The sequence below is a fragment of the Papaver somniferum genome, unplaced genomic scaffold (genome assembly GCF_003573695.1).
Source record: "Papaver somniferum cultivar HN1 unplaced genomic scaffold, ASM357369v1 unplaced-scaffold_10, whole genome shotgun sequence".
NCBI lineage: Eukaryota > Viridiplantae > Streptophyta > Magnoliopsida > Ranunculales > Papaveraceae > Papaver > Papaver somniferum.
The window spans coordinates 19608931-19631277 of record NW_020618825.1 but is presented as its reverse complement, the minus strand read 5'-3'; the positions used below and the strand labels follow the sequence as shown (position 1 = coordinate 19631277).

Below are 22347 nucleotides of genomic sequence, written 5' to 3'. Positions count from 1 at the left end.
ACGTTCGCCCGGTGCAGAGAGATTCAAAAAAAAAATAATAAAAAAAAGAAAAGAAAATGGGGCGGAGGTATTAAGCCCGCCCCATGCAATTTGAAAGTTTTAAAGAGTGGGGCGGAGGTATAAACCACGCCCCACACAAAAGAAAAAAAAAACTGGCATGCACTATACGTCCGTCTGGGATGGGGCATGGACTATACGTCCACCTGATGGTGGGGCGTGGATTATATAAACGCCCGACTATATTTGGGTTTGGTCTTGGTCGCCGACCAAATTTGGTCTGAGTTTTAGTCTTTGATCAAATTTTGATCGATGATCCGTCTCACTACGCCTATCCACTGGACCAAATATTTGGGTTTAGTCGTCCATTGTGGACGCTCTTAGAAGAGGTAAAGAACTAGTATAAACTGCCACTGGTCTGCCAAGTTATAAATTGTGTGCCCGGTCGCTTGGAAGTTGGAATAGATCTCTGCAAACCATTATTTCATAACTGTTAAGGGTGAGGGTGACCAAGGCGACAACAATGGAAGAAACTAAAATTAGTCAAAAAAATGATTTGTGGACGAATATGGAGCTTGGTCTAGTTCCAGATGAAGAGGTCAGAAGGCTGATGAAGATAGAGATCGAAAAACGCATCGAATGGGGAACTAAACCTACTAAACAGCAGCAACTTGCTCAACTCCTTGACTTTACGAAATGTATTGCAATTTACTATCTAATCTGCATATTAGTTATGCTCAACACCTTTAATTGTTTTTTTTTGTTGTTGTTGACAATAGCTCTTCGTGGCATGAAGATGGCAACAGAGCTAGACAAATTAGATTCAAAGCTTTATGAGACTCCATATTCATTTAACCAAATTATGTGTGGAAGTACCCTCAAAGAAAGGTAAGTGAACACACAGTTTCATCATACATGATTTTCATTAATCTATATGACGAAATGAGTCTTCTATAGTTATTTCTTTTTGTTGTTTTGTTTTGCGATCAGTTCGGGTTTGTACACAGATGTAACGACTACGATAGATGAGGCAAGTATAATGATGGATTTATATTGCGAGAGGGCAAACATAAAGGATGGACAGACCATATTAGATCTAGGCTGTGGACCTGGGCCTTTGGTTTTTCACATTGCAAAGAAATACAGTAATTGAAAGATTACAGGAGTTACTAATGCATTCTCACAGAAAGAATACATATTAGAAGAGTGCAAGTAAGTACTTTCCTTTTGTTAGGTTATCTTGGATTTTTTTTTCGCAAAATAAGATGCAAAAACTCCTAAAGTAAATGTTCAACTCGTTCTTCTTCCACTTTGCAGAAAGCTCAGTTTATCTATGTTGAGATAATATTAGCAGATGTTACATCACTCGATATGGAAACGGAAAATGGGTCATTTGTCCAAATATTTTTAAATCACGGTTCAAATGGACGAGTTAAAAATAGTTTGGGTGAAATGGCCAACGAAAAAAAGAGTAAGTTTCATCCTAGCTTAAATTTAAAAATTAGCAAGAATGAAACTGGATACATCCTGTGTAAATTAAAAATAAGAAAAAATATTTGAAAATGGACACGATGAAACTGGTTACATCCTGCCTATTTTTACATTTTTGTCCATTTAAACGGTTTCAAAATCTAACTGTCCATTTCACCCAGGAATTATTGATTTTGGTCTTTTTAACCAATTTTGTGATATGGAAACTACATTTGACCGTGTTTTTGTTATCGGATTGATCGAGGTATGGAGTTTATATTCTGAAGATCAATATATAGGCGATTTAGGTTTTTGTTGTCAAAAAAAAAAAAAAAAAAAAAAATCTAGCTCAAATCGGAGCCGTGACAATCAATAGTTTGGTCTAGAATCTCTAGATACCATATATTACTTTTGAGTGGTAATCTTTATTTCACTAGTTTTTTTTTTTTTAGCACATGAAGAACTTTGAATTATTTCTTCGAAAAATATCAAAAATGGATGAAAGACGATGCCGTGCTTTTCTTGGAGCATTTCTGTCACAAAAGCTTTTTGTACCATGGCGAGGTAAGCTCACATAGAAGAACATGATTCATTTCTCCGATACTTTGTTCTAGGAATATGTTACTTTTGATATCGTGATCATTTACAAGAAATAACATTCTTAAGATGATGGTCCTATCCTCTTTTGTAGCCATTGAGCGAAGATGATTGGTACGCCAAGAACTTTTTCGCACCGGGGACGTTGCTAATACCATCAGCAACATGTCTTCTGTATTTCCAGGTATGAGACACCGGAGCAACTTTTCACTGCTGCATAACACCCATACTATAGCTTCCAAAAGAAATATTTTGTTTTAAACGTCACATTTTTACTTCAATTTTGTCTCAGGAGGACGTGGCGGTTATAGACCATTGGTTCCTTAGCGGAAATCATTTTGCTCGTACAAAGTAAGATAACACAAACATAATTGAAGGGAATATCAACATATTGTGTTTTTATTATCATTGATCTGTTCTTAATTCTTATGTGAGGCATTCAACATGTACTTACATTTGGAATTTGCAGTGAAGAAATGTTGAAAGGAATAGATGGTAAAATTGAAGAAATAAAAGACATATTCATGTCATTTTATGGAATTAACGAAGCAGAGGCCGTAAAGTTAATCAATTGGTGGAGACTATTTTGCATCACTGGAGCTGAACTGTTCAGTTATAATAACGGTGAAGAATGGTTTATCTCTCAACTGCTTTTAAAAAGGAATAACTCTTCCTTCTTCAAAAAATATCATCCACTGTGGCTTATTATGTCGCCATAATTACACGAAATATTGTTAACGCTTGGATTTAACAGTCTCCCCAATTAGTTATCAATCTCTTGAATAAAACTTGACTTATGCCGCATTTGTTTCTTCTAGGAGACGATATTAATAAAGTTTGATGTTTGTTGTTATATCCAGTTGTTGTTGCCTTGCTGGTAAACTTTAACCCCTTCGTTTGTGTATATTAAGACCCATGAATATGGTCTGGGATATTGAAACCGTAAGGGTAAGTCTTTAGATTAAGTCCAATAATGTGGGTCCTTAGACTAAATCCAATAATGTAGGTTTAAACTCTATTAGGGTTTTGGGGTCTTGTATTAATATTCAACGTGAATGAATGAGAAAGGAAGAACTTAATATTCATAAAATCTAACATGGCATCAAGAGCCAGAGTTGATTAACAAGAACTCGAGAACCCTAATCCAGTAAACATGGCGGATGATACAGAATCATCAAAAAGAGGAAAAGTTGTAGAGAACAGCAGAGGAGGTAGAGGACAGGGCAATGTACGAACGCATAATTTGAACATCTCAGCAGCAGCGGCAACTCATTCTGGCGTTGGTTCTTCAGTAGATGGATCAGGATTGACGGGCGTGACTGCAAGTCAGGTCCAGCAGGTGCTTGAATATTTAAATTCAAGAAAATTCAGTTCCCAGCTACAAGGTAAGACAAATCAAACATCCTGGATTATAGATACAGGAGATACAAATCATGTCACGTGTAAAAGAGATGATATGATAAATGTGAAAGATGTTAGAGCATGCTCTGTGGGACTGCCAGACGGAAAACATGCCCAGTCTGAGAAAATAGGAACTGTTGTTCTTCCTGGTGGTTTGAGATTGGACAATGTGCTTTATGTGCCACAGATAAATTGTAACTTAATTTCAGTTACACAGCTCATTGATGAGATAGTATGCGATGTCCAATGTACTAACAGTTTATGTCTTATACAGGACCGGTTGACGAGGAAGGTGATTGGAGTGGGTGAGCGACGAGTTGGACTATATATTTTCTGTGGTGTGCCTCCAGTTAAAGTGCTTGTGGTTAGTAATGATACGTATGAGCTGTGGCATCGACGATTGGGACATCCATCAGAGAAAGTGTTACAACAGTTACCAGGTGTGGGTAGATTATTAAAGAAGAATAATGATGCGTGTGATATTTGTCCGCGTGCAAAACATCGTAGAAGTAGCTTTTCTAGTAGTTTGAGTAAATCCAGCAGTAGTTTTGATTTGGTTCATATAGATTTATGGGGCCCTTATAAGATGCATTCATCTTCTGGAGCTCAATATTTTCTGACAATAGTAGATGATTTTTCAAGAGGTGTGTGGATTTATTTAATTCAAAGCAAAACTGAGGTTGAAACAATATTTCTTAACTTTATTCCTCTTGTGAAACGTCAATTTGGTAAAGAAATCAAAATTGTTAGAAGTGATAATGGAACTGAATTTCATGCGTTGCGTGGATATTTTAAGACCAATGGGATAGTTTTTGAGACGTCATGTGTAGGAACACCTCAACAGAATGGAAGATTTGAGAGAAAACATCAACACATAATGAATGTGGCAAGAGCTTTAAGATTCCAAGTAAATTTACCGAACCGTTTTTGGGGAGAATGTGCATTAACGGCCGCGTATTTGATTAATCGTACGCCTACACCTATTCTAAAAAACAAAACTCCATATGAAGTTTTATTTGGGAAACCGTCCCCATACAATCAGTTGAGAGTGTTTGGTTGCTTGTGTTATGTGCATGATCAAAGTAGTAAAGGGGATAAGTTCGCAAGTCGAGGTAGGAGATGTGTGTTTCTTGGTTATCCTTTTGGGAAAAGGGCGTGGCAAGTATATGATTTAGATAAAAGACAATTTCTGGTTTCAAGAGATATAGAGTTTTATGAATATCAGTTTCCTTACATATCCAGGGTACTTGATAAGCCAACTGAGATAGTTCGGGCTAAGAATGATGTGTGTTGGAGTGATGACGAAGAAAGAGGAGTAGAAGAAATGGTGCAGAGAGAGGCTGAAATAGTTACTGAGAACCCGGAAGACATTACTGAGAACCCAGAATACATTACTGAGAACCCAGAATACATTACTGAGAACCCAGAATACATTACTGAGAACCCAGAATATATTACTGAGAACCCATGAGACATTACTGAGAACCCAGAATATATTACTGAGAACCCAGAAGACATTACTGAGAACCCTGAAGATATTACTGAGAACCGTGTGGTCTCAAATGAAGAGATGCAGGAAGCTAATTTGGGTGAGATGGGTAAAGGAAAGCGACAAAAGATTCCGTCTAGTCGACTCAAAGGTTTTGTGACGCACACCGTACGAGAAAATAGTCCATCCTGTACTCACTCTCCAAAATCATCATCCTCAGGTACGCCGTATCCTTTGACATATTATGTTAGTTGTGATAGATTTTCTGCAATTCATAGAAAATTTCTTGCAGCAATTACTGCTGGGTCTGCACCTGCAAGAAGAAATACGAGCCTTGGAAGAACAAGGAACATGGGAATTAGAAGAATTACCGCCGGAAAAGAAGGCACTCGGCAGTAAATGGATTTATACAGAAAAGTATGATGAGAATGGACAGTTGGTGCGACTCAAAGCTAGACTGGTTATTTTTGGGAATCATCAAGTTGAAGGGTTGGATTACAATGATACATTTGCACCAGTGGCGAAAATGACGACAGTGCGGACTTTTCTAGCTGTTGCAGCGATTAAGAACTGGGAAGTGCATCAGATGGATGTGCATAATGCATTTCTTCATGGAGATTTGGAGGAAGAAGTGTATATGAAGATACCACCCGGATTTGCTAAAGATAAGTCTAATATGGTGTGTAGGATGAAGAAATCTTTATATGGTTTAAAACAGGATCCTCGGTGTTGGTTTGCAAAATTGTCTGCGGCTTTGAAGAGTTATGGTTTTCGACAATCGTATTCGGATTATTCTCTTTTTACTATGACCAAGGGAAATATGCAGCTTAATGTTTTGGTCTATGTTGATGATTTGATTGTTGCGGGCAATGATTTGGTTGCGCTTCATCAGTTCAAAATATACTTGGGACAATGTTTCAAGATGAAAGATTTGGGAAAACTGAAGTATTTTCTGGGTTTGGAGGTGGCTCGGAGTAAACAAGGTTTTTATATATGTCAGAGAAAATATGCATTAGATATCATCATGGAAACAGGTTTATTAGGTGCAAAACCTGCAGAATTTCCAATGGAAACAAATCATCGTCTTTCTTTGGACAAAGGAGATTGGTTTACAAATGTGGAGAAGTATAGAAGACTAGTTGGTCGTTTGATTTACTTGTCCGTGACTAGACCGGACCTGGCATATTCCGTGCATATTTTGTCTCAATTTATGCAACGGCCAAGACTAGCACATTGGGAAGCAGCTCTTCGTGTGGTTCGATATTTGAAGAAGAATCCTGGACAGGGAATTCTGTTGCGCTATGATAGTGGTCTTAATTTAAAAGGATGGTGTGACTCAGATTGGGCGAGTTGTCCCTTAACTAGACGCTCATTGACTGGATGGTTTGTTCTTCTTGGAGATTCACCGGTGTCATGGAAAACTAAAAAGCAACATACTGTTTCTCGTTCATCGGCTGAAGCGGAATATCGTTCTATGGCGGCAGCTACGTGTGAATTAAAATGGTTGAAACAATTACTGCGTGATTTGGGAGTTCATCATACACATGGAATGCGCCTTCTATGTGATAGTCAGTCGGCTTTATATATTGCTCAGAATCCAGTTTTTCATGAGCGAACGAAGCATATTGAAGTTGACTGTCATCTGGTTAGAGATGCTATAATACAGAAGATTATCACGCCTTCGTATACTCCTACAACAGTGCAATTGGCGGATATTTTTACTAAATTTTTAGGGAAAGCTCAATTTCAGTTTCTTATGTCCGAGATGGGCATATTTGACCTCCATACTCCGTCTTGAGGGAGGGTATTAAGACCCGTGAATATGGTCTGGAATATTGAGACCGTAAGGGTAAGTCTTTAGATTAAGTCCAATAATGTGGATCCTTAGATTAAGTCCAATAATGTAGGTTTAAACTCTATTAGGGTTTTGGGGTCTTGTATTAATATCCAACGTGAATGAATGGGAAAGGCAGAAGTTAACATTCGTAAAATCTAACATTGTAACATATAAAAGATACCCTTGTTAAGCTTGTTTTATTGGGAAGACAAACCCATGAATGCAAGTCAACAGTTATAACAACACAATGAACATACATTTCTAAGTCTTGAGACTTCACATGGCGCACTTGTAAACCACTTCGATCGTTTATATACATCTGTATGCATATTTGACTGCTTATGCATGCTCATTCCCAACTCAAGCGCTTAATAGCACTAATGTGTTGGATTTCAGTGATCGATTTTTTTTATTATTATTATATTATTAATGCATATGCAATCAAGAGAATATGATACCTCCATGTGAATATAACTGCCCTCTTTTAAAATACTGCATCTTTTCGTACCAAAATTGAGTATGTTATTTATTGATATATTTATTTTACAATAGTTACAGTATTAAATTGGTGCTATCAATTGCCCAATTTTAATAACCGACCATGCAGACAGTAAATGATATAATCACTGCACTACAATCGTACATTACTTATTGGTATACGACAGTACCACTTTTACCACAATTTTTGTATAAACTCATTCGAATTCATGGAATAACTGTAAACAATGGATAATCTGTACTTAGATGAAGGAACAAGTCCTCCAGTGAGTCCAATCTCTCAGAGCTTAAACAGTTCAATCTTATCGTTATACATTTTTGCTGTTTTTGAACTAGAGACACCCATTACCGAGTTTGAAGTTCAAGAAATATGTCATAAGCATATATTACCACTAAATATTCGTTTTTCTTCAATCATGGAGAGAAACAAGAAAGGTGTTTTAAGATGGAAAAAAGTTGTTACACGAGTCGAAGATCATTTGATCGTCCCGGCTTTTCCTAAAGGTTTAGCGAGAGAAAGCTACGATGAGTACCTGAGAGAATATTTATCAAAAATAGGTTGTGAGAAGTTTTCAGAAGATAAACCATTATGGGAAATTCATTTGGTCAAGTACCCTAGTTTGAAGGGCGCGTGCACTATGATTTTTAAGGCTAGTCATGCAATTGGTGATGGTTATTCACTTGTAAGATTGTTTTTTAAGAGTTGCCAAAGAGCTGATCATCCTTCACTTCCTCTTACTTTTCCGAAATTGTCATTGAAGAAACAAGATAATAGTAAGCGCAGTGTAATAGGAATGGGGAAGATAATGTTGGGGTTTATGGGTAAGTGTGTGAACACAACTTACGATGTCGTGGAGAGCACACTGAGGGTAACGTGTTTAGAAGACCGGCCATCTGCAATACGTTCGGAGTCATCGAATTTGGAGATTGAGTTATTCAAACCTTTTAACATCTATTCGGTGACATTATCACTTGAAAGAGTCAAGCAAGTCAAAACCAAGCTTGGAGCGGTGAGTTCAACTTAATTCTTAACTACTCCTGTTCTTTTTTCTTTTTCTTTCATCTTATTTTTTCTCATAACTGCACTATTATTTGCTGCTAATAATTACCCAATTTTAATGACCCATCATACAGACCGTAAATGATGTAATCACTGGATTATTATCGTACATTATTCACTTGTACACGTTGAGAAAGACAAAGATGGATCAGTGTGGTGAAGATTGCTCTGTGACGGACTCCAACTATGGTGATGCAAATAATAACATGACCTTATCAGTCATGCTCAACATGAGAGTTTTTGAAGGTTTTACAAATATCGAAGATATGATAAGTGCAAATGCATGGGGCAACCGTTCGAGATCCATGTTCGCAAAGTTACCAACTTTTACAAATCTTGAGAAAGTTAACCCCCTCAATTTCATTCTCAAAGCAAAAGAAACAATGGACAGAAAGAAGAACTCTATGGTGTTTTACTTTATTGATAAAGTTCTAAATGCTGCAGCATGCATTAGGGGCCAAAAGGTATGTGTGCAAATTATTATACTGCCGTTTTAAGGTCCTTTGGAAGCTTAATTAATGAAGCCATCCTAGTTTCCTAGCACATCTAACCACAACTACTGTGTATATAACTCAGGGAATTGAGAAATTGGTTTATTCAAGTTTTAAGAATGCTAGCACAATGATATCAAGTGTGATAGGTCCGAAAGAGAGAATGGCGTTATGTAATCATCCTGTTAACAGTTTTTACTTCTTCTTGTCGGGTATACCTCAGGTAAGTGTCATTTTAATCACAAAGTCCATGCTTGATATATATGTTGTTTTATTTTGGAAACATCTTTGATAAATTTAACTACTGATTTCGAATACGAGAATTAAGCACTCTTCCGGTCAACTGGGCTACTATTCAAAATTGGCCCTCGCTAACTTGATAATATTTGTATGCAGAGTACAACATTTTTCTCAGTGAGCTGCATGGAACAATTAAAGCTTGTGGTAACAATGGAAAAAGAATTTATTGATTCAAAACTTTTTAGTTCTTGTATGGATGAAGCCTTTGATGATATTTTCCAAGCAGCTTTTGAAAATAGTCAAGACAAGGAGTACAACAGTAATATCACCAAGACAAGGACTTGATAAGTGATCAATTGATCATTGGGGCTTGTGTTGTGGGACTAGGGGGTATAGTAAATGTTAGATGCCAGTTTCTAGTACTACTTCATGATTCAGTTCCTTTTAGATCTCTGTCATTTATTTGCAATGGGTGAAAAATGGATCTCATGACATCCACATTTTCTCAACTTCATAGTTATTTTATGTCAAACAAACAGTGAGAACGAGAAAATGAATGAAATTAAAATTATGTTTTATTTTATAAACCTTCACATCTATATGAATTAAGATTTGCAATCTGTGTGGATAGCTAGCTAATAATGTGTGTGAAACAAGGTGTGCAAGGAAAAAGAATTTTTTCAAGAAACAAAGCCCGCTCTTAACTGAATTTTGTTGGTTCATGATCAATATGAATTTGAAGTGTCGGTGGAAACTGATAGTCCGGTAGTGTGTTGTATATTTGTTGCTAATGCTTTCTGTAAATGAACTATTTTTAAAGTTATTAGAAAAACTGAGTAAGATTTTGTTCAGAACAAGTGAAAAATATTCGAAAAAGTTTAATGGAACGTTGAATATGGAGATACCGGTCGGTTTTGTGTTTTTCCATGAATTCATTTCTTTAACCCAACAAGCGGTGGTCGTTGGCGTGGTTTTATTTTTTAACACAGTTATTCTTGTAATAAATTCCGTAAATTGACAATGCTTATATTCTTATCTTCGTAGTTCTTCCCTTGTACAGCTTTTAACATCTATTTTAAGTATATACATAACTTCTTTTTTTTTTGGTTATTTTGTTCTACCTTAGATTCTCACATGGATAGATGAACAAATGCATTTCGGCTTCCCATTTTTTATTCTCAACTCCGGTGGTTACTGATGTGGTTTTGTTGTGTTTCTCTCTGCGTGTTTCATGGATTGATGTAGTTTTCTTATTTTAGTTGCTCATTCTTAGTCATATATAGCTAGGCCCTGAATCTGTCACAAGGCTAATACATGTACGCGGCTTAATGATCCTCTTCCTTAGGTCATGTACAATCTTAGGGAGGATACTTTGTTGCAAAGCTATCAAGGAAAAAAATTCTATTTCAAAATAACTTCAAGGTGCTTTTTGCACAAATAGAGAAAAAGAAAATGTATTACTTTCTTTAAAAGAACCAACAAAATGCAACTTCAACTTTGCCGGTCAAGATCATCATCCATCTGATGCTGCTTCCCTACTAACTTTAAGGAAGATTTTCGAGAGGCTATAAAAATCACACCTTCGTTAGTGTTCATTTCTATATGTTATTTGGTGTGACCAAAAAAATTAACCAACTGTGTTTTCTTTTGTTTTTAGATATGGTGGTGCCTGAAAAGCAAAGCAAAGAAACCAACTAAACTAGCCCATACTGACAAGTCGTGTGTAAGAAACGCCACCGTCAGTTTTTTGTTTTTTTTGTTTTTTATGAGAACTTTATATATAAAAAAGGAAACAAATGCACAAGACAGTACAAAACATACTAGAACCAAACTAGAAGAGTGAAACTGAAAGCGTTACTAAAGGACCCTTAGGTGGATTGTCTAACTAAACTCCTCCTAATTGTTTTTTAGAAGCACCTTTAGCTAAAGCATCTGCCGCAAAGTTGGCCTCACTGTATTGAAAAGCCAACAGTGTCTACTAAAATCGTTGTGCTTCAATTGCCAAAATGCGGAAAACAAAAGATAATTTAGTCATCATTTTGAAGTTAACTAGATTTTGTTAAGCAGAATGGGTTGTAAGATAAAAAAAAATTCTAAAGGCCGGTCACTTAGTCACACCATCATCTCTAGTGACCACCCCTCCAGTTCCTACATTGAAGATATTTTGGAGAAGCCTTTCAGTATTTAACAGTTTATCTGGATTTGGAAATTTTCACTTAACCATCATCTCTTCTCTGCCACTTTTCCCCTCTTTATTGCACTGAGTAACTAAAAGTAAAATAGATTGTAATGGCCCAAACAAAAGTTTTAAGAGCATTAAAAATTAACTAACGGTCAATAGGAAGGAAATAGCTCAATATAACTCAAAAAAGCATTGCTTGGAGCGGTGAGTTCAACTTATTTCTCAAATAGTCCCCATCAGTCTCTTTTTTTTGTTTTTGATAATTACGCTAATAATTTTATGCTAACAAGTGTCCAATTTTAATGACGGATCATGCAGACCGTAAATGATGTAATCACTGGACTGCTATCGTACATTATTCACTTGTACGCATTGAGGAAGACGGGGATGGATCAGTATAGTAAAGATGGCTCGACGACGGACACTAATTCTGGTGGCGCAAATACTAACATGACCTTAGCAGTCATGCTCAACATGAGAGTATTTGAAGGTTTCACAAATATTGAAGATATGATAAGGGCTGAAAGATGGGGCAACCGTTCGAGATTCATTTTCGTAAATTTGCCGTCATTTACAAATCATGAGAAAGTTAGCCCCCTTGATTTTATTATCAAAGCAAAAGAAACAATGGACAAAAAGAAGAATTCTATGATGTTTTACTTTATTGATAAACTTCTAAATACTGCACTATGGATTTGGGGGCAAAAGGTATGTTCAAATTATCATACCAATGTTTTTAGGTCCTTTCAAAGCTAAACTATGCATCATGTTCCTAAGTTCAAAACTTATGAAGCCATCTAACCATGAGTACTTTGTATATAACTCAGGGGATGGAGGAATTGATCTATTCAAGTTTCAAGAATGCTAGCACAATGATATCGGGTGTGATAGGTCCGAAAGATAAAATGACTTTGTATAATCATCCTATTAACAGTTTTTACTTCTTCACGTCCGGTATTCCTCAAGTAAGTGTCATTCTAATTATAAATACTATGTTAGATATTCTTCACGTCCGGTATTCCTCAAGTAAGTGTCATTCTAATTATAAATACTATGTTAGATACAAAATATCATAGGAATTTGAACTGTTGATCTCAAATATAAGAGTTAGCAAACCTCCCGACCAACTGTATTATTTCTAGTTGGTTAACTCAGCTCTCTTGCTAAAAACCTAATATTTCCATGCAGAGTGTAGCATTTTTCTCGGTGAGCTACATGGAACAATTAAAGCTTGTGGTAACAATGGAAAAAGGGTTTATAGATTCAAAACTTTTCAGTTCTTGTGTGGATGAAGCCTTTGATGATATTTTTCAAGCAGGTATTGAAATATAGTTAAGACAGGGACTATACTATTACTAAGGCAAGGACTTGATCAGTAATCAGTTATTGGAGAGCTTTTGGTACAGAACCATGCTACTTCACCAATGCTTGCTAAATGCTGTTTTTGTGTGTCCACATCTTAATTTATGAAGGCAAAAAAATAAAAATACAGCTTTAGTCATTCAGTTTCTTTGAGATGGATTTCATTTATTTGCAATGGATGTAAAACTGATGCAGGGCGGAAGCGTTGAATAAAATTAAAATCTAAAACCACATATTTCCGAGATACCACTCTCAAGGAAAATACTACTTTTCAATTAATCAAAATTTTCTCCTCTAATATCAAAACATGGAGCTCTTTATATAGATAACTCCTTATCAATTAATAACCAAATATTTTATTTAATTATTAAAAATACTTACTACCTTATCTAATGGATATTTTCTAAACTAATGAAATACTAAAATAAATACTATTAGATACTTCTAAAAGTTACCTAAATAATAAAAGAGAAAATATCTTAATTAATTAAATATTATTTGCTAAATAATAATAATAAATCAAAGAAAAATAACAATAAACGAGTATATTCACTTTCCCTAAATACTCCACCATTCTCCCCTTCTCAAAAAAAATTCGCCCTCGAATTTTGCCAGTATTTGTAGTTGGGTAAATAATTCTTCGATGAAAATTCTTATAGTCCTTCAACTTAAATAATATTGACATAATTAGTATTGAACCGGAAAATACCTGCGCATCGAAATAGTTAAGTTGATGTCGTTGATCCACCTGATTACATACTGCTTCTGGAGAATATGGACCAACATAACAAGAATATAACATGATCTCATCATCAGGGTAATCATCATAGATTGGTGGTAGATTCCAATCCACGGCAACATTATTTTTCTCAACCACAGAAAAAGAAAAAATGCCATCAAACCTTGGGATTTCAAGCTTTAATCCGGACTCCAACGAATCTCGTGGATCATGTGCAACTCCTTGAAATCCTTCTTCCTTGTCGCCAAGGAAGTTTTTTTGTTCATCACCGGTCACTTCCTCCACTCGATGTAGGCTAGGACCATGATGGGGCTCTTGCTGATGATGCATTTCAGCCAATTGGAGGGTGAGCGCCTTAACCTTCCGTTCTAGATCATCTATTACCGCTTGCTCTTTCTCATCGCTGAGAGCGGCTCTTCGAACAACATCATAATTTCTTCCTCGAAACATGATGCAGGAGCGTTGCCTGTCTCTGAACCAACTGATGCAGGGCGGAAGCGTTGAATAAAATTAAAATCTAAAACCACATATGATGTTGGTTCAGAGACAGGCAACGCTCCTGCATCATGTTTCGAGGAAGAAATTATGATGTTGTTCGAAGAGCCGCTCTCAGCGATGAGAAAGAGCAAGTGGTAGTAGATGATCTAGAACGGAAGGTTAAGGCGCTCACCCTCCTATTGGCTGAAATGCATCATCAGCAAGAGCCCCATCATGGTCCTAGCCTACAACGAGTGGAGGAAGTGACCGGTGATGAAAACAAAAATCTCTTTGGCGACAAGGAGAAAGGATTTCAAGGAGTTGCACATGATCCGCGAGATTCGTTGGAGTCCGGATTAAAGCTTGAAATCCAAAGGTTTGATGATATTTTTTCTTTCTCTGGAACTAAAGAATATGAAGTTATCGTGGATTGGAATTCACCACCGGTCTATGATGATTACCCTGATGATGAGATCATGTTATATTCTTGTTATGCTGGTTCATATTCTCTTGAAGAAGTATGTAATCAGGTGGATCAACGACATCAACTTCACTATTTCGATGCACAGGTATTTTCCGGTTCAATAGTAATTATGTCAATATTATTTAAGTTGAAGGATTATAAGAATTTTCATCGAAGAATTATTTACCCAACAACAAATACTGGCAAAATTCGAGGGCGAATTTTTTTTGAGAAGGGGAGAATGATGGAGTATTTAGGGAAAGTGAATATACTCGTTTATTGTTATTTTTCTTTGATTTATTATTATTATTTAGCAAATAATATTTAATTAATTAAGGTATTTTCTCTTTTATTATTTAGGTAACTTTTAGAAGTATCTAATAGTATTTATTTTAGTATTTTATTAGTTTAGAAAATATCCATTAGATAAGGTAGTAAGTATTTTTAATAATTAAATAAAATATTTGGTTATTAATTGATAAGGATTTATCTATATAAAGAGCTCCATGTTTTGATATTAGAGGGAGAAAATTTTGATTAATTAAAAAGTAGTATTTTCCTTGAGAGTGGTATCTCGGAAATATGTGGTTTTAGATTTTAATTTTATTCAACGCTTCCGCCCTGCATCAAAAACTGATCTCATCATCCATAATGTGTTCTAAATTTTATTGTTATTGTATGTCAATTGAGAATGAGAAAATGAATGAACAATATTTTTTTGCTTCATAAACCTTCAATTATATAAATTAAGGTTGCAATATATATGGCTAGTAAGTAGTAAATTATTTGTGGAAACAAGCATCTAAGGGAAAAGAAATTCTTTATGAAAACAATGCTTTTGCCTAAATTTGTATTCATCATTAAGAATTGAAGTGTTGGTGGAAACTGATAGTCAATTAGTGTGTTAAATTTGTTTCTCAATTTTCTGTTCCACTAATGGTGCCGAAAATTTCAGAAAAAATTGAGTGAGAATTTTTTGAAGAAACCGTGATAATTATTCAGAAAAATATAACGGAAAGTTGAATAGAGGTGTTTCAGATTTCTTTTTGGTTTTGTGTTTGCTTTTACATGAATTCATTTCTTGAGTAATACACATATTCTTGTAACATTCGCGTAAATTTTTAAATTTATGAAAAGATTTTTCTGGATTAATAGGCAATTAATAAAAAACTTAGATTTTTCACCCACAATTTGGCACTCACGAAAAACAATTTCACTTTTGTTCATCAGGAAAAAAAAAATCTAACTTGCAAATTCAACGTGCATCATTTATTTTTAGTTTTTATTTGGCAAAACGTTCTATGGATGAAAGGAAAAAGAAAACAATTAGGAAGGCATAAAGCCTAATGTTTTGCAAGATCTGATGCTGTTGGTATTACTTTCAAAGGAATGGACTTCCGCAGTGTTATGCCTAATGCTTCACCCATATCTATGGTTTCTGGCGTGACACCACTTTCAAGTACCCAGTCAAAAGACTGAAGCAAGGCTCCAAGTATAATGTGAAGAACTTGATGAGCCATTGGGAGGCTGGACAGATGCGTCTTCCGCTTCCAAATGGTATTAATCCAAAATGTTGTCCACGGTAATCAATGTCAGTCCCTAGGAAACGATCCGGATCGAATGAAAACGGATCATTCCATACAGCTGAATCCCTTCCAATTCCCCAAGCATTAACCATTACTTGCGCGCCATTAGGTATCATGTAGCCCATGAATTCTGTGTCTTCGGAAACTGTACGTGGTACTAGGTAAGGAGTTGATGGATGTAGTCTCATTGTCTCTTTAATCACCGCCGATAAATAAGGCAAATTATCAATATCACTTTCTTCAATCTTTCTGTCGTAACCAGTAACGTGTTTGATCTCAGTGTTGACCTTCTTCATTACTTCTGGATTGCGGAGAAGCTCAGTCATTTCCCACTCTATTGTACTGGTTGTCGTCTCTGTTGAACCCACGAACAATTCCTGCATTAATTTACAAAAATGATATTAGTAATGCGAGAAACGTAATTTTCTTGCATCTGGTATTGGTAACATCTGCACGCCGGATCATCAAAGTATGAGAAGTTACTCACTATCATCAACAGATTGATTTGTCTTTCTGACATTTTCCTTGGTTCATCCTTGCCATTGCCTTCAAATTCCTGCACCACAGTCCAAAAATCCTGCACCTCATCCTTCTTGTGTACAGAATCCACATGTCGTCTCCTTCGCTCCTCTGCGAAGCCGTCGATGATGTTTATGAGTGTATCTGTCGCATCTTTCATTCTCTTATTCAAATTTTGCAAGTATAGCTTTCTTAACCATGGGAAGAAATCAGCTGCATTCGGCTTCAAAGTTATCTCTACAATTTCTCCAATGGTTCTGTAGAAATCATTTCCATCAACAGATTTAAGATCCAAAAGATCCCTAGAAAACAAGAGGTTTCCCATCAAATTAAATAAGGAGACGAAAAGCAAGTGCCGTAATTCAACACTTGTACTCTCCTTTCCTTCTTCCGATACCCATTGTATCATCTGTTGCACACATTTTCGTCGACTGCCTTCAGTATTCTTAACTGCTGTACGGGAGAATAACTCAGTGGCATACAGTCGCCTTACCATACGCCAGTATGGTCCGACTGGTCTGGTTACTGTCGCGCTGTTATAATCCTCTCCCATTTTCATGACCTCAATAAGATGACGGTTGCAAAAACCGAGATCATGTTTCTTGAATAACTCTGTAGCGGCATCTGCTGAAGCTATGACTACGGTGTTCACAGCACCAAACGCAGCATGAATACCGCTCCATATTTCTGTTGAAGTTCAAGAAATGTCTGTTGCGGATTATAACCTATATCTAAGAGGTTTCCCACCACTGGCCAACCTGGAGGACCTGGTGGTGGTAACAACTTTGAACGGGTTGTTGTTTTTCGATTATAACAACAGTGGAGGAGCAGAAGCGGAGCTGCCACAGCTAGGCAATAAAAAGCTAAAGCTGCCCAGACGAACATTTCGTTTTTGAAGATGGGATTCTTCATTCAGGGTTTGGTTTCTTTATATGGACATCCGTTGTAACTGATCTCTTTCATTTGCAGGTTTCACTGAAAGTTTTGCACGGAATTCACTCAAAATTTGACAGAGTTGGTTAACCGACTTATTTGACCTTGCAAAACCACTTATTTGACCTTGCAAAACCAGCAAAAAAACACTAAATATCCTCCCACATATATCAGGTATCTAGCTTTTTGTAATTTTCTGTCAAGAATTGCATCATGTTCTGACGTTCCCCTTGAGATTCTCTCACATGGCTTAATGAGCAACTCCGTTTTAGCTTCTTGTGTTTAATTCTGAACTCCCGTGGATCTTGTTTTGACTGTGTTTGAATTGGAGCTCTCTAGGAAGAAATGCCATATCAAAATAGCTACAATTAGCATTTTGATAATATCGTATACATGGATGACAATGTTTGTTTATGCTAGGCTTCACTGTCAATAGGCTGCGTTAAAGAATCCAAAAAATGAAAAATGCAACTTAATCGATGTCAGTCAAGAACACCATCCATCTGTTTGTTGTCTAACTTTGTACATAGTGATAGCGCACCAAATCTAACCAAAAATAATCTAGGACTGCAATGACCAATGTACTATCCTTAACTTAGGTTCAAGAGCCAACAATCTTCTTCGATATCCAAAATCTTCATGAAGGCGTCATTGCATTTGAAAAATCAAACCCGTAGTGTACTAATCCTTTGAGCAATCTAACCCTGTGAACAAGCTCCTGCAAGCCTATAATAGACGACTCTATTGTGTCAGAAGATGTTGAGTTCACTTCATTTTCACTTTTCCTCATCTTCTTTGAGGACCCACCGGAATCAGACCGATCTTCTCTTGAAGCTGCATTTTTTCTGGCCAAAGTTGTTTCACAGATATCACTCAGCAGACTTGAAGCACTTTCTGACCGATTGGGTTTTTCTGCACCATCATTCTTTACGCTTGACGCTTCAGTATTTTGTTTGTTCAGCAAATTACCTGACATGTTTCTCTGAATTTCTCTTTCGCGAAAATGGGAAGATATCTCTGGAGGTTCTGCCAAGCTATCTTCAAATGTAATCACTGAAGCTTTCTTCGGATTTTCCCTTCCTGAAGAATCTATTTGTAACTCTGGAGGCATTGAGCTAGCTGAAGTATGTGAGGACACATAGGATGACGTCTCACTCGAGCAAACAGCATTTTTTCTAACTTCTCCTACATCCATTAAAAAAAATGCAACAAAAAGAAGAAAATCAGCTTAAAGTTTCTGGAACAAATTTCACCTAAAGATCAAGATTTGCGCAATGAGTTTCAAATCACTATGCAATAAGAGCCAATGCACAAAGTAAGACACCGAAAGCCGATGCACAAAAATACGATGGGATCAGTCAGGCCTTTCTACCATCCACTTCACAGATGACAGGCCAAAAAAGCAGTTCAAACTGTGCTTTGCACACACCATAATCAGGAAATGAGGTGATTGAGAGCATGGATTGAAGAATGTTATCTAAAACGTTACACATGATTTGAATATTACCTGGACTCTCAGGCTGTATCAAGCGAACACAACGGTGGAAATTCTTATCTACCTACAACCACGAATACAATAATTAATAATGAATTAAAGAAGTGAAAGGCAGGTAAAGTACTTACGTATTACTAGTGAACTGGCAGGCAGATATAAACCATGTAGCTAACATTCAGTAGCTACCATCTTTTATTTTTTCTGTACTCTGTGCTTTTTATTAAAAATACAGAGAAAATGGATAATGGATATCTTTAGTAACATAAGTTTTCCTTCCGTCTCCATTTGGGTCCCCCATTAATTTGAAACCATTTAAGATATTTGAGTAAGGATAGATATAGAGATGGTTATTTTCATACAAAGAAAAAAAGTAGAGATGGGCTGCAGCGCAAGTTACCTCAAAGATGGGGAGAGTCCAACCGAGCTTTGGGGTCCAATCCAGGGATGGGCGTAAATCTTTGCAAAGAGCTACGTAAGTTTGTCCTTCACCCAATGGAGGTTCTGGTAGCTGAATCTGAAACCAAAAAATAATAAGAACAAGATAGTTGATGTGAACTTTTTTTTCAAATCGCCTATTTAATGCCATCAACACGACCATCTGAAAATTGAACACAAATACTTGGGACCAACTCACAGATTACTGCCACCAGAAAGAGGCATTAGCATTCTGTTAAACATAAAGTTTGGAAGTTGGAAAAATGATGGACACAACAGGTTCCAATAGCAACCCTTTCTAGCCGTATTGAATGAAGCTACGAGGTTTTAATAAATTTTATACCTCTACACTTTTCTCATCTAGAACTTTAGCGATCTGTGCAGACCAATAACAACCCTTTCTGAACCAATCAACCATATCGCCCACTTCCCAGGTACCATCGACAATTCCAACTGTTTCTAAGACTACACATGTATCAGGCATTTGGCTTTGATGGCAGATCTGAGGATAACTCGGGCGAAGCATCAAATGTTTGTTTTCTGAATCGCTTCGTTTTTCAGCCAGAGACGAATGATGCTCATACAAGTTAATCCAATAATTTTCTGTGAACATCAAATGATCTCAGATATTAAAGGCACATAAATAACCATAGACCATAAAGCTGGATTCCTCAACTAGAAGGCTACTAATATCAAAGTCTCAAGAATTCTGGACGTAATGGGATGGTACACAGTACTTACTATAATCTTCATAGTCAAGATAATCTAATGCAACAGTGGGTTCTTTGCTTTTCTTGCTGCAACCTTTTATCTGACAACATTAAATGAAATGACATGTATGAGTCAATTTGTATTGCAAATCCTGAAAAAAGAAAATTGAAAGAGAATCTCCCAAACGGATAAAATGAAGTATGTATATTCATAGCAAACATTTCACTTTAGAAGCATAATCAAGAAAATAGCATAACACCCAAAACTACCTTGCATCGAAACCATGCTCCACGATAACCTTCTTCAAAAGACTTAGCCTCTACTTGCTGACCAATCTTAAAGTTAACCGGAAGACTACTTTTGACCGTCATGGTTTTGCATCCATTCACTGTGCAATAATTGTTTAGTTATTTGGCTACAACTCAAAACCACGGAATTTTAAAAGCACGATCATTCGATATTAGTAGTAACTTCTGATGCAACCAACATGATCAACCATAAATTTTTGAATAAAAGACATAAAAAGCTAATTTCATGAAATCAGACAGACTTATATTTCTTAGCAGTTCTATAAAAAGGTAGTATCGCATGTTCAAAGAAGCGAAGTTGCGAAAGTAGCGAAATCACAGTTTAAATTCAGGAAGGAAAGCAACAATTACAAGGTGCCTAAGGAAGGAAACCCAACATACTCCACAAAACAAATAAACATTGTGCAACAAAGATAACTAGCCAAATGCTCCAATTCTTAACAATGCAGCAGCAACTCAACTTAGCCCTGACAAATACTAATCTGGCATACAACCAACCCATACATCAACAACAAACCCCTATGTAAGTACCTACTACACCCAACAACAGATCAAAGCCAACTGGTCAAGTCACGGTCAACGGGTCAACAGACGGTCAAGAGACCCAAAACCAGCAATCAACAAAGATCCTACAAATGAGGTACCAAAAAAATCACAAACTTAAACCCTTTTTTAACAATCAACAGGAGAAGTAATCCATAAGATCCAAAACAAAAAAAAGAATCTAACAGGAGACCAATGAACCAGGTGAAGGACATGTGGGTCAGTTGAAATAACTACTATAATTTTCTTTTTATGTTTTGGAGATTAAACAAGGGTTTTGAGTGAACCCAAAAAACCACTACAAGTAAAAAACAAAGATCAACCCTTACATATTCTGATGAAATGACTCACTGCACCATATTATTAAGATGATCAGTGTAATCTTACAAAATCAATCATAACAACTCAGTCTTTTTCTTTTCATGTTCTAATTATTCAAAGTTAAAACTCAATAGAAGAAGAAGGAGAAGGATCTTAGTTACCAGATTATGATCAGAGTAAACTTGAGTTCTTGAAATGCATTTATGATCAGGATGAGAACCTTAAATTTCTCTTTTTTTTTTCTTTTTCTTTTATTTATTTATTTTTATGTGTGGGAAGTGATGAAGAAGAGGACGCCTGCTACATAAAAGAACTCATAAGTCAGAGAAGACATTAAATTGACATTTAATCGCTACCTAATTGACACATGGAAAGGTAATATTTTAGATGTTATACGGAGAATATTTATTTGTTACGGGGAGAAATTTGATTTAAAAGGCGTCAAGTTGCTATTTCGGCTATAAATGAAATAAAAGAAGAAGCTTAGTTCCAAGCCCATTCATTTTTTATTTATTTTTTGCAAATCCGTTACAATTTCTTGGAAGAAAATTAACAAAAATGAAAATAACTAAATAACATTATTAATGCTGCTTTAAAATTGATTTTTCTTTTTTGTCCGCTCTTATTATCGCCGCAGCTAGCTTGGTGATCCTAAACTAGTAGCATTTTGTAGTTATTACTCTGGAGATAGTAATAAATTACAATGTAAGGTAAGTAGTAGAAGGTGTTGGTGATTTGGCTCCACAAGTTGAAGGTGTCGATGATGATTTGTCTCCACAACCACCTCCTGACTTTACTGAGATCTGGATATCAATGTCAGAAGCACAACATCCACATGATGGACTTGGAGTGGGAGGTGAAGGTGGAGATGGAGGTGGAGGCGGAGGTGGAGGTGGGGATGGAGGTGGGGCTTGGTTACAACAACACTGCTCGAACCATTGAAAGTTTGTTCCTTGACCATTTCCACTAGTGCCAATGCATTGTGAACCTGCACCAACAAAGGCTCCTTCTTCCTTGCATCTGTTATCGCATTGAGATCTGAGAGTGCAATCTGAGCCTTTTGTACGTGGAATCATTAGGTATTTTTGTTCAGACGAACATATATTATTAGTATTATGAGCTCCATCGGTAAATGGGGTTCCAGATGAAGGAGTTGGAGGAAGGGTTGGTGATGATGTTGGTGGATGGCTACA

General features: G+C 36.4%; 3 protein-coding genes and 1 pseudogene across 3 annotated transcripts; 2 read left to right on the top strand and 2 right to left on the bottom strand.

Annotated features, from left to right (window-relative positions):
• The first annotated feature begins 550 nt into the window (after positions 1-550).
• On the top strand, positions 551-2783 carry LOC113326515 (annotated as a pseudogene).
• Positions 2784-7516: 4733 nt separating this feature from the next.
• On the top strand, positions 7517-12594 carry LOC113326514 (O-acyltransferase WSD1-like). Its single transcript, XM_026574230.1, has 4 exons — positions 7517-8299; positions 11581-11970; positions 12090-12227; positions 12451-12594. Exons 1-4 carry the CDS (start codon positions 7517-7519, stop codon positions 12592-12594), a joined length of 1455 nt encoding a protein of 484 aa, XP_026430015.1.
• A 3138-nt stretch (positions 12595-15732) lies between these two features.
• Positions 15733-17293, bottom strand: LOC113326512 (cytochrome P450 76A2-like). Its single transcript, XM_026574229.1, has 3 exons — positions 17167-17293; positions 16377-17095; positions 15733-16266 (listed from the first exon to the last, which is right to left on the bottom strand). Exons 1-3 carry the CDS (start codon positions 17291-17293, stop codon positions 15733-15735), a joined length of 1380 nt encoding a protein of 459 aa, XP_026430014.1.
• Positions 17294-17783: 490 nt separating this feature from the next.
• Positions 17784-21445, bottom strand: LOC113326582. Its single transcript, XM_026574279.1, has 7 exons — positions 21316-21445; positions 20252-20370; positions 20013-20082; positions 19615-19874; positions 19234-19350; positions 18849-18900; positions 17784-18526 (listed from the first exon to the last, which is right to left on the bottom strand). The coding sequence occupies exons 2-7, from the start codon at positions 20351-20353 to the stop codon at positions 17979-17981; spliced, it is 1149 nt and encodes a 382-aa protein (XP_026430064.1). The 5' UTR covers positions 20354-20370; positions 21316-21445; the 3' UTR covers positions 17784-17978.
• Positions 21446-22347: the final 902 nt, after the last annotated feature.